The following is a 13274-nucleotide window of genomic DNA, read 5'->3' as shown; positions in this document are numbered from 1 at the left end:
GGTGGGCTTACAGGTTTTCCAAGGACTCCATGGACAAAAGACTCCACCAGACTGTCACTCTATAGAGGAAATACACCATGGTCTGCCATCTCTTGTCTAGGTCTGACCAGGTACTGAGTCTTCAGCACTGGGGTCCTATTCATTCTCAAAAATCCAGATAGACAAACCCATCTGCCCCCTGATTCCAACTTTCTTCCTTTGGAGACCTTTAACCTACCTTCTCTTGACCCCAGGATCAGCAAGGGTGTCGAGAGTTGGACACAGATGGAAGGGGAAACGATCAATCCTCGGCCGTTGGAGGAGGTGAGATGGATTCAACAGGGCGACAGGGAGGGAAGAGAGGAACTCATTGTTTCCTGAAGAGCACAAGAATGAAAAAATAATAATGACGTGAGCTCAGAGCTAGAAGGTTCTTTGTGATCTTCCAGATGACAAAAAAAGGACTCTGGAATGGAACCCAAATTGGAGGGAGAGGGAAGAAATGTAGGTATTTCAAAGATCATGTTCTTATCACTATGGGCCTCAGTATCCTGCTTCTCTTCTTAAAAGACATTTTGACCCCAATAGTCTTCCTCACACAGAATCAGGTGGAATCTCAGAATTAGCTTCAGAAATTCTCAGACCTCTACACTGAGGAAGTCATGAAGGAATGCTCACCACACTCTTGGGAAGGAGGGGACAGAGATAAAGCCACTAATGTGACAACCGGACGGGACCTTAAAAATTCTACACACACACTTAGCTGCACTGGGAAACCAAGGTTCAGAGAAGAGCAGTGACTTATCCAAGGAGTCTTGTTAAGGCAGAGCCAGAACCCAGTTGGACTGACAGATTTGGCAGATAAAAATAAGAGATGTCTGGCTGAATTTGAACTTCATGTCAACAACCAAAAAACACGGGAGTATAATTATATCTCAAGCAATATTTGAGATATACTAAAATCCTATTTGTTTTTTTTTTTATTTGATTTGTCACTAGGTACCGTCTATTTTTCATGGCAACCCTAACTCTTTTGAATACATCTCCTGCTTCTCCTTGACCTCTTTGCCCTTGATTTTTGTCATCTCTTGGACCAGGAGGCATATGATATGTCAGGCGCCCGTCTGGCCCTGACACTGTGTGTCACCAAAGCCCGGGAAGGTTCAGAAGTAGACATGAGTGCCCTGGAACACATGTTCAAGCAGCTGAGATTTGAGAATACCACGAAGAGAGATCCCACGGCCCAGGTACTGGGCTGCCAACTCCAGGCCAAGAGAGAAGCGGGGTGGACCAGATGGGTGAGCTCTGGGGCCCTATCTGAACCCGTCCATTTCTGTCCCTCCAGCAATTCCAGGAAGAACTGAAAAATTTCCAGGATGTCATAGATAACTGGAAAGAACCCGTCAGCTGCGCCTTTGTGGTGCTCATGGCGCATGGAGAAGAAGGCCTCCTCAAGGGAGAAGATGGGGAGATGGTCAAGCTGGACGACCTCTTTGAGACCTTGAACAACAAGAACTGCCGGGCCTTAAGAGGCAAGCCTAAGGTTTACATCGTGCAGGCCTGTCGAGGAGGTAAGGACAGGTCGAGAACCCAGTGTCCATGTTCGTAGTGCGGCCCCATACCAGGCCCAGAGCCCTACCTAAGCCTGGCATGTGCTGAACTGTCCTGACTTTCCCCTTTGGCTTCTGCCTCTCTGACCTTGACTTCTTCTCTTGGTGTTTTCAGAACACAGGGACCTCGGTGAAACAATAGGTGGAGATGAGATGGTGATGGTCACCAAGGATGAGCCTCAAACCATCCCAACTTACACGGATACCCTCCATGTCTACTCCACAGTGGAGGGTATGCGCTCCCAGCTGCCCAGGGTGCCCTCTGCTCCTCCCCCTGGCCCTGATCCCTGAGCCTCTCCTCCAGGGCCCACCCTATTCCAGGGTCCCCTGCACTCCCACCCCCAGAGCTTCCCCAAGCCCTCCTCTCTCTTTTTTTTTTTTTTTAATGTTTAAGGTAGTATTTTATTGTGTCAATGAATCATAATTTATTAAAATATTTCTCTGTTAAACACAAAGATGATTTAACACAAGTCCATAGAAATGAAAATAGTGTAGATTCTTCCTGTATTGCCACCGCTCTGCAGTACAAGGGATTAAACTCAGGGCCTTGTGCATGCTACGCAAGTTGTCTCCTACTGTGCTGTATCCCCACCCTAAGAGTCTTACAAAGCAGAATTAAGAGACTTAGTTAAAGCCCTTACCAAGCCCTCCTCTCTTAAATTCCCCAGGGTACCTCGCCTACAGACATGACGAGGATGGCTCTACCTTCATCCAAACCCTAACAGATGTGTTCTGCAACAGAAAAGGACCCATCCTGCAACTTCTGACAGAGGTAAGTTAGCACAGGATTATCTGGAACCCCCACTCAGGCTGAGCAGAGTGTAAGTGGAGGTCGCTGAGCTTCCTCTTGATCTTTCTCCCTTTTCCCCATCTCCAAACCCAACACAGAAGCTAGGATGTCTGTCTCCCAGCAACAAATTTCCCCAGTGCAGGAACTCCCAAAGCCCACGGAATGTGAAATACAGATAAACATTTGTAAACAAACCATTCTTATTTAACCAATGTTTGGACAAAGTTTTTCCTTCTAATGGTGATGTGTTTTGTTGCAGATCAGAATGTAGATATAGATATAGAGACCTAGCTATACCCATCCATGTAATGATTCCATAGGAACTAAGGCTTAGGAGGAGACAATGGAGGTCTGCCATCTTGGGACATGGATACCCATCTGCCCTGGTCCCCAACCTCCCCGTAAGCCCATTGCACTGGTTCCCCTAGGGACCCAGCCCCCCAAGCTGACCACACCTGTTGTTGCAGGTGACCAGGCGCATGGCAAAAGCAGAACTGGTTCAGGAAGGAACAGCGAGGAAAGTGAATCCTGAAATCCAAAGCACCCTCCGGAAACGACTCTATCTACAATAAAAGAAGAAAAAGCGGGGAGAAGCTCTCCTTCAGGTGCTCTCTCTGCCCCGCAGATATTCAGAGGCAGCTCACCATTCCTCACAATCTTCTCTTCCCAAGGCTAACTGGTACCCAATCCCTCTTTCATTACAACCCCTCATCCATGTTCTTCTTAGAGCAAGCCAACCACAATTGAGCGCAAGGCATGATGGTAACATTAGCATCGCCTCTCTCAGGCTGGATTCTCTACTTCTATTAATGCAACCTCTGAGTGCATTCACTTATCCTACTTTCTATTCTTGTGCTCAGCTGAGATTTTCTTCTTCCTATGAATTGTATCCTTAGAAATTTAACTAGATAAAGCTCACATTTTCCACTGGCAAACATTGCTTGCTCATCACCTCCCACCCCAATGACAATTTAACTGGCTCCTTCATCTCACCTGGAACTATCATCTCCTCCTCAGTCCACATCCATTCCATCTCCCAGTGATTTACTCATAAACCCTGGGATTTCTGTAAGCAAAAATTGCTCTTCCTCCTATACCTGCTTCTGTAGCTAGCAAGTTGGTGTCAAGTTGGCCCCTTGCTCCTAATGGCGCTCCCTATAAGGCACTGAACTCTTCCCAAGGAAATCCACCCATCCATCCTCACAACTCAACTTTCAATCACAGCTGATCTCCTAGTGTCATCCTGTTATTTTGCAGAACATATAATACAGGTGGAGAGAAGTTAAGTAATTTGTCAAAAGCCACACCGCAAGACATAAACAGAGTCAAGGCCTGACTTCCAGCCCAGCCTCCTTTCCTTATCTGCCAAGTTTTGATCCATCAAAAATCTTTTCTAATTAGAACTGACAAGAAAAATTCTTTTCCTACCTTGGTGGTAGTTTTCTGAGAGACTTCTAGAAATTTTCAACAACCACCTGCCCAGGTCACCTCTGTGGAATTTCAGCACTGGGCTGTGCTGTCTTCCAAGTCTTTGGCCCTTGCTGTGGACACGTCCGCCATCTTGACAACTTCTGACTAAAGATGAGTCTTTTCTTCCTGGTCCCTTCTCCAAACATTCCTTGGCCTCCGCACCCTCGGACCCCAGGTTGGGGGTTCCGTGTTTATCAATGACTCCTCTCTTCTTGCCCCTTCATATCGTGCCAGCCACCATGCCCAGCCCTGCCTGACTTTGGAACAGCCTACACACATGCCTCAGCTGCTCTTCCATGCCATCCTCCAAACTCCACCTCCACCCTCTCCTACCTTCATTTTTGCAACCATGGTCCTTCCTTGCCCCTCTAAGCCCATCCCTCCATCTCTCCTCCATACAACCCACAAGAATAATCCCTCTGGAAAGCTCTAGAAGACATGAGACCTATTATTTAGGGACCAAGAGCAAACCCCACATCCTGACTTCTCACAGCTTTGCAATCCCACCTGCCACCAGCACTCCCTCTAAGCTTCTGCTATCCCCATTCCCCCAAGCTAAGGGGCCCTCTCTCTCCCCTGGCCCTCTTTCCACTACCTCCCACCCCTATTTATTCCAGAAGCCATTCCCTATAGTCTTTCTAGTTGATGCTCCCCTCTTATTCAGAATGAAACACTGGAAATTACAATTTCTAGAGAGCAGGAAAGAATCTTTGATTGGAATAATTAGTGTTCAATAAACAGCTGTCAAATCTTGCCCAAAAAAATGTGTTGGAATCTTTGCTTTCTGTGTAAACTGTGAGGCTGAGGTAAAAGTAATAATGGATTGATTTCTTTCTCTCATTGTCCAGCTGCCTCCTGGGTTGTGTCTATCATGAACAGAATTGGGAGACTCACACCATCACTGACACTGTCTCTTACACAAGCAGATATGTTAGGAATTTGTAAAATTACAGACCATGCTTCTGAACTAAATGACTATATTTTACATGACTGTTCCATCTCCAAAATGTCTCCAAGGAGGTATCCAGACACAGAACTGTGCCTTGTTGAAACTATAAGGAACCTTGGAAATCAGCTAGTTGTAGGAACACAAATATTTAGCAAATGTATATCACTACTTTCATCCTGGTGCCCATGAGAGACATGACTAATCAATTACATCTCCTTTTCCCACTGAACTAAGATTTACCCTCAAAGTTTTTCTCCTCTAAGTACCCAGGCAGCTGACACCCATCTATTCACATAGGCATTTCATTCCTGATGATGAGATATTTTTAAAGGATTTTTTTTTTTGGCATTCTGGTAATCAAACCCAGAGTCTGGAAGCATTTTACCACTGAGCTACATTCCCCAGCCCAGCATGTCATTCATGATCTGGTTGAGTCCCTTACTAAAGAGTGATTCTTCAGGGTCATCTTCAGTGGTAGACACAGTGTTCCTCATCTGCGGCGCAGCCACAACCATGGCAGTGGTTGGGGCTTTATGCATGGAACTGGCAGAGCAAGTGGCCAAAGCAGAGGTAGGCAAGTGCAGACCCCATATATCAAGGACGATGCACATGCCAAGTCCTATGCACCCACCCATGTACAAAGCTGCAGGCTAAACATCCAATAATCTGGAGCCTCTGAATACCAGGCTCAGAACACTATGGCCCACTTGAAAACTCCAGTCTGCAGCCTTTTTTTCCACAAATAAAGCTCTGTTGTCACACAACCATGCTCATTCATCTGCATGCTGTCTGTGGCTGCTTCTGTCCAACAAGGGAGAGTGAAGTAGTTTCAACAGGCAGCCTATGGCCTGCAAAGCTGAAAATATTTTCTATAGGGCCCTAATAAAAAAAGGTTTGACAACTATCCTTCTAGTAAATTCAAAGTGTCCATGAAAACCACAATTAAATAGAAACTCACCCCATTAGGATGGCTATTACCAAAAACACAGGAGTGCTCTGGGGTCCCAGATACCACGTTCTCTGCTCTCCACCTCTGCCACCACCACCACCATGCTCTGGATCTGCACACTGCTCGCCACCATCATGGGCCAGCAGCAGCTGCACTGTCGCCACTGAAGGAATTCAGCTTGGCCAACTGGAAAACAGAACCCATGTCCTGGCCAGCTCTTCCAGGAGCCCACCAAGCCGAAAACTAAAGTCACTGCCCCCAGCATGAAGGATGAACCACTGCTGAGAAGACCCCGCCATCACCATTACCACCACCCCACCCTGCCCCAGCGTGGCCATCCTTCCTATTGAATACCATGATATGTGGCAGATGTATAAGAAAGCTGGGCTTCCTTTGGCACAGCCAAGGAGGTGGATCTTCCTAAGGTCTTTTAGCACTGGGAAGCCCTGAAGCCCAAGGAGACAGATTTTTATATCATATTTGCAAGTAATGGCATAGTAAATGAAAATTTGGCAGAAGGATTTAGCCAAGAAGTTCAAATTACAGAAGCCCACCATTGCTATCTATGGCTTCCAAATTGCCATGGCAATCATAAATTCCAAAAGATATAGTCTCCTTCCTGACATTTCCATTAAAGATCCCAAAGAAAGAGAATTTCTCTTCAATACATTGATGTCTTGTATGAAGAAGAAAGCAGCCTGGGCCTTTCATTGGATGGAGAACAGGTGTAACCTTTGCCTCTATAGAGGGAATCTCTCCTGCTTCTTTTGCATCCATATTCTGGCTCAAGAAACAGGACTGGTGCCTGACCTCACTTTTTCCAATAAACTTATTAGCAGAGGTGAGGGTTTACATGGACTTTGCCAGCATGATGTTCAAACACCTGCTACACCAACAGTGGGAGCAGAAATAGGGAGATGTAGGTCAAAGGGTACAAAGAGGCAGATGCACAGGCAGAGCAAGGCTAGAGGATGCACATGAGGGCTGCCCTCCAGGATTTCCTACGCACCTAGGGTTTATGCTAAGAAAGAAGATTCCAGGTAATCTTGCCACAATAAAGGGGGGTAACTGTAAGATGATGAATATGTTAATTGGGGTATCTGTGAGATGATGAATATATTAATTATGTCTACTACAGCAACCTTTTTCTATATCTATATGTATATTAAATACTGTTTTACTCCTTAGATATATCCAATAAGTTTTTAACTTCCAGTTTTGCTAAAGTTGGCCAGAGTTGGTCACTACCAAAAACTGTACCTCATTTAATAGTCTCCCACCACTGAAATCCATGGCTTAGTTCTTCAAAACACCCCTCTTCTGAATAAGAGTTTTCTTTAATCACTCAATAAAGCAGCAGCTGGGGATGTAGCTCAGTAGTAAAGCACTTGAATAGCAATCCTAAGGCCCTGGGTTTGATCCCCAGCAATGAAAAAAGAAAGTAAGGATTTGAAAGTTTAGCCTAGATATTTCTTATTGTGAGTCAGGAACATTTTTTTCCCCTTTGTGGTACTAGGGAAGGAACCCGAGGCCTCTATATGCTAGGCTAGCATCCACCACTGGTTTATAGGTTTTGCAGGACCTGTACATTGGGTGGAGGAAGAGTCCCTCTTTAAGAAAAATACAAAACACCTGTACAGAATTAGTTCGGCCCCACAAACAAAATGGCCAGGGTTTCTCCCAGGACCTCACGAGGGTCCTGGAAAGAAAGGGCCTTGCAGCTTATGCTGCATTCGTTTCTCTGAAAACCCACCTCTCACTGCTCTGTTCTCCAAGTCATTCCTGAAATGCAAATCAGGCATTTAAAAATGTGGATCTGGGCCCTGCTGGCAGAGTGCTCGCCTGGTGTGCATGAGGCCCTGGGTTCCATTTCTAGCACTGGAAATAAAAAAGTTAAAATACACATCTGACCTGCTAAGCATCCTCTTAAAATCTTTCATAATCTCCTGTTCTTTGGATAAGAAAAAAAGTCTTAACTTCTAGGTCCCTACATGTTCTCCTCTCTTCCCCTTCACTTTTTCTGCCCCAGTCACTTTGGCCTTTTCAGAGCCCTCTACCAAGATCATTCCTCCCAATCATCTTTAGTCATCTTTTTTCCCCTTTGTGATACTAGAGAAGGAACCCGAGGCCACACACCTGCTAGGCTAGCATCCACCACTGAGCTGCACCCTCAGCCTCCAACCACCTTTTTATCTGTCATATTACAGCTCAAATATCATTTCTTCAGATAAGACTAAGGTTTATTTTTTGTTGATTTTTTTTCTTCAAAACTAAAACCACACTTTAAAATTATACATTAATTTTTATAAAACAAAGTGAATTCAGGGCTGGGGATATAGCTTAGTTGGTAGAGTGCTTGCCTCACATGCACAAGGCCCTGGGTTCAATCCCCTGCAACACACACACACACACACACACACACATAAGAATTAAAATGGTAAAATATAAAAGTGAATAAAATAAAATTATGTTTTCTGTTATGTGATTATTTAGAATCTGGTTCCTATACTTGATGGTTCCAAGACTAAACTTCTGTTTTCAGAAGCCAGTGGGCTTTGGGGTGTGGGGGTGTCATTTGTTACTGCAGCATAACCTATTCTGTGCTGACTAATACACCACCAGACAAGGTTGAAGTGAAGGAGGCAGTTTAAAAGTGCACATTATAATAGATAAATGGATAAAGAAAATGCAGTATTTAAAAAATTGAGTTTTATGCATCAATAAAGAAGAACGAAATTATGTTATTTGCAGCAAAACGGATGGAACTTGAGAGCATTATGTTAAACAAAATAAGACAAAATCAGAAAGTCAAGTGTCATATGTTTTCTGTCATATGTGGAAGCTAGGGAGGAAAAAGGAAAAGAAAGGTGGGAGGGCAATCTCATGAAAATGGAAGGCAGACCAGTAGAGTAAAGGAAAGAGACCAGGGGGAAGAAGGAAGACAAGGAAAGGGGAAATACTGGGGAATAATATAAACCAAAGTATATTATCATAGCGTGCATGTGCATGTATGACTAGGTAACAACAAATTGCACTATTACATATAATTGTAATGCACCAATGAAAAATATAGAAAAAAAACATTTTAAATGTACATATCATAATGAATGGTATGTTAAGGGTTCCTAGCAACCACAGAAGAAATGTACAGAATCCATGAGCTAAAAACGAGCCCACTTTCTGTGAGTAATTTCTACTTCCTGGCATTCAAATTTTATCCACTACCAAAGAAGCAGAGCCATTTACAAGTGCAGCATGGTCATGTCCTGGGCAACAGTTTATTCAGGGCTATATGAACCAGGCTGTGAGGGGGATTAAGAAAAGATAAACAGACACAAAAGTAGAGAAAAGGCCAGGACCCAGTGGATCAGCCAAACTCTGGTGGAAGAAGACTGACCACCGCAAGCTTGGCACATTTATTACATAGGTTTAAACATCAGAAGGTATTATTGTGAGAAATCTTCTTCAAGATAAACAGAGCTGAAGCTGAGGGTGAAAGAAGCCCAATTAGGGCTTATCAAGCTTGTGCCTATAATTCTCTTCCTCTGGGCAGCAGCTGTTTGAACCAACATTATGAACTAATAAAATGCCTTAGTTAGCAAGGAATTTCACTATGAACACCACGTCACCATACAACTGGGCCATCTCCACTGGCACCTTCACACTAAGAGTTCTCCAGAGGGGTGTTGCCTCTGTCTCTTGGCAGTTCAAAGACCATCATTCATTCACCACTCCCGACACAGCATGAGATGCAAGAAAGACAATGAGATTTCAAGCTTTGGGAGCTGATCCACCTGCACTGTGTACACTTGTGTTATCGGAGATTAAAATATTCCATCTGTTTATGAAGTTGTTCTTCCAGGCAATCAATTATAAGCAATCAATTGTAAGCCCCGGCCAATTCATTCAATTAATCCCCCTACTGATGATGCATGTCCTCACCCAGAATCCACACCCAAGACCTCAAGGCAGGATCCCTGCACTCAATCGGCCTCCTATAGCTCCTGACAGTACACAGCAAAAGAGGAGGAAAGGCAAGAAGAGGAGGAGGAGGAAAATGGAACTTGATTCTTTCTGATTTCACCGTCCAATATCAAGTCATCTCCTTTCCAACCTTTTTTGCCCTCCACAAAGCCAGCATCACTGTGTCCCTTACAGTGTACATGCTATCACCAGCTGGTCACCAACCCCATCTCTGAGACACATGTACAGATGCGCCCAGCACCCTCCTTTTCCCCCTCCAAACTGCTACAGCCTGACAGCCTCAACTCTCCCTCTTGTTCCCCAGGCCTAGGTTCATCATCTGATTCCTACAGGAATAATTTATGGTTACATCCTAACCTTGTAGCTGAGGGTAGAGCTCAGTGGTTAGAGCACTTGCCTGGCTTGCACAGGCCCTGGGTTCCCTCCCCAGAGTTGCAAAAACAAATAAATAATAAACCCTGGTGATTCATTCTTGCCTTTTGAGGCTCCATTACCTGTTTAATTAATTCTTATACTGAATTTTGGTTTGGGGGGTTTTGTGGTGGTGGTGGTGGTGGTTTGGTACCAGGGATTGAACTCAGTCACTGAACACTGAGCCACATCTCCAGTTCTATTTTGTATTTTATTTAGAGACAAGGTCTCACTGAGTTGCTCAGCACCTCGCTTTTGTTGAGACTGGCTTTGAACTCACGATCCTCCTGCCTCAGCCTCCCTAGTGGCTGGGATGACAGGCATGTGCCACGACTCCTAACTCAATTCCTATATTAACTTCTATCTGTTAAAATAACTCAAGTGCTTCTCCAACACAAATGAACCTTGAAAACATTATGTTAACAGAAATAAGCCAGACACAAAGCAGAAATGTTATATGATTCCACTAATAAGAAGAACCCCACAGCAGGCAAGTTCATAGAGAAAGTAAATTAGAAATTATCAGGAGCTGTGGGTAGGGGAGGATAGGGAGTTATTATTTAATGGTTAAAAAGTTTCTATGTGAGGTGAAGAAAAAGTTTTGGAAATAGATGGTGGTGATGATTGTATAACAATGTGAATATAATTCACACCACTGGATGTATGCTCCAAAAAATGGTTAGAATGGCAAATGCTCTGTTATATATAATTTACCACAGATTTTAAAGAATTACATAATAAACCAAAAAACAATGAAACATGAACTTTGAGTGGGTGGATGCTATAACATGTGAATCACATTGCAATGAACTTATTCAAGTAATTTGGATGTTTGGGGGATGGGGGCTGGCAAACATAAAACTAAGTGAGGAAGGTTAACATCAACAGGAATGTCACATGGATGATGTGATGTCATGAGATGATGTGATAAAAGGGGTGCTTCTGCTACTGCTCTGCTTTCTGGAACCAATGTAGTCATGAGGGAAACATCACACAAATCCACATTAATTGACACTCTTAAGTGACCTGGCCAATCTTTCTCAAGACTGGCAAGGTTGTGTAAAACAAGGAGAGGCTGAGGAATTGTCACAGGCAAGAGGAAACGAAGAAGACATGACAATAAAAGGCGATGTGGGACTTGTCTTTCTGTGCCTGGTTTCTTTCACTTGATATGATGATCTCCAGATCCATCCATGTTGCTGCAAATGACAGGATTTTGTCCTTTGTGTGGCTGATGGTATTTCATTCTTGTATATATACCCTCTTTTCCAGAGGCCAAGGGAGAGCAGGGTAGAAGGGTGATAGAGAGAGATGGATTAACTGGTGCAAAGTCACAGCCAAATGAGAGGGCTAAGTTCTACTGTTCTCAAACACAGAAGGGTGACTAGAGTCGATAGTAATAAATTATATCATTCAAAAGTGCTAAAAGAGAGGGTTTTGAATGTTCTTAGTGCAAAAAAAATGGGAAATGTTTGACAGATAAACCAAATATCCTAAGTCATTCATTACACACTGTAAAAATATATAAAAATATTACACTATATTCTAAGATGATGTAAACTTATTATCTGTCAATGAAAATGGCCAAATAAAAGGCGATGTACTACTCTGGGTAAAATAGTCAGAGAGCAAAAAATGGGGAAAAAATGGCTAAGTCTGGAGTTTTTACTTTAAAACTAAATAAATAAATAGGGTGTTTTCTTCTCAAAATACCATCACCCCAGTCTCAAAATGAGTGAACATCAGATAAACCCAAACAGAGAGGCATTCTGCCACACACCTAGCCAGTACTCTTCAAAACTCTTGAGATCATGAAAAGACAGGCCTGTCACAGATCAGAGAAAACTAGAGACAAGATGATTAAACACCGTGTGGCATCGTGGATGGGAGCCTACAATGGAAAAAGGGTATTTGTGGTGAAATCTATGTATAATTCAGAGTTAGTAATCTCGCGACAACATGAGTCTTGACAAATGTCCCCTGCTTGTGTCACGTGTTAACATTCAAGGAAGTAAATGAAGGATGTATAAAAACTCTTTATACTATTTTGGCAACTTTTCTGTAAACTTAAAATTATTCCAAAATAAGAAGTTTATTTAATGTTGCAATGAACATAGGAATAACAATCTCTCTTCAACACACTGGCTCCAAGGATTTGATCATTCCATAATGTAAATATTTAGCATAACATCATTTAGTATAACCCCATAAAAATGCACAATTATCATTTGCCAACTAAATTTTTTAAAAGAAGTTTAATGAAAACAAAAAATAATAACTAGGGTAGATGTGTGTGTTTACTATTTTTTAATTTTTTTATTTACATGTAATGACTGCACTTATTTCCAGGGAGGGTGATAGTTCAACATGTACACGCAGCATACACTGATCAAATGAGAGAAATCAGCATTTCCCTCTCCTCGTCATTTCTTGAAAACATATTTTATTTATTTGGTTTTTTTTTCTTCTGGGGGCTGGGGACAGAATAGAACCCAGGGCCTCATACAGCTGTCTATAAGCTCTGTCCCTGAGGTACAGCCCAGCCTTCCCTGTCATTTCATTAGATTTGGAGCCTTCAAACTCCTGTTTTCCAGATCTTCGTAAAATATATAAAAGGATATTGTGTTTTGTTTCCCTAATTTAATCTTTTTTTTTCTTTTCCTAATTTAATCTTGATTGCAACTGGGTTATTCATTGTTAATTACAAAGTAAAGAAAAGCTGGAGTGTCTAATCCATGTAAATGAGTTTGTCAGCTCTAATCTGTTGCCTGTAATTTCTGATTGGCAAATCATAAATTTTGAAATTTCACTTGAAAATAATTTACAGTTTGTCCCTGGTGCTTGGGGTTCAAATACCATGGTGTCAAAGTGGACCATCTTTCAACTGCTGCATGCCATCCTGGGTGGGTTTGACTCTGTGTGTGTGTGTATACATGTGTGTGGGCCTCACACACCCCAGATAAGCATTCTCTAAGCACTCCACCACTGAGCTGCACTCCCAGCCCCTGGGTTTAACTTTTTAGGTCAACATATCTACCTCTTTGCACAGATTCTTGTTGATGGGAGGGTGGAGAGACAGGCAATAGATACATTTTCTAACAAACATTTTCCACCTACCATCTTCCCACTGAT

At 43.0% G+C, this 13274-nt stretch overlaps 1 protein-coding gene and 1 pseudogene across 1 annotated transcript; both read left to right on the top strand.

The window, feature by feature from the left end:
• Window positions 1-264: 264 nt before the first annotated feature.
• Casp14 (caspase 14) lies at window positions 265-2951 on the top strand. Its single transcript, XM_076870875.1, has 6 exons — window positions 265-303; window positions 1077-1226; window positions 1325-1550; window positions 1705-1821; window positions 2258-2361; window positions 2847-2951. The coding sequence occupies exons 1-6, from the start codon at window positions 265-267 to the stop codon at window positions 2949-2951; spliced, it is 741 nt and encodes a 246-aa protein (XP_076726990.1).
• Window positions 2952-5848: 2897 nt separating this feature from the next.
• LOC143410150 (ribonucleoside-diphosphate reductase subunit M2-like) lies at window positions 5849-6660 on the top strand (annotated as a pseudogene).
• Window positions 6661-13274: the final 6614 nt, after the last annotated feature.

Source organism: Callospermophilus lateralis, chromosome 1, assembly GCF_048772815.1.
Source record: "Callospermophilus lateralis isolate mCalLat2 chromosome 1, mCalLat2.hap1, whole genome shotgun sequence".
Classification (NCBI taxonomy): Eukaryota; Metazoa; Chordata; class Mammalia; order Rodentia; family Sciuridae; genus Callospermophilus; species Callospermophilus lateralis.
Note: the sequence above shows the minus strand (reverse complement) of the source record. Positions and strands in the feature narration are given on the sequence as shown.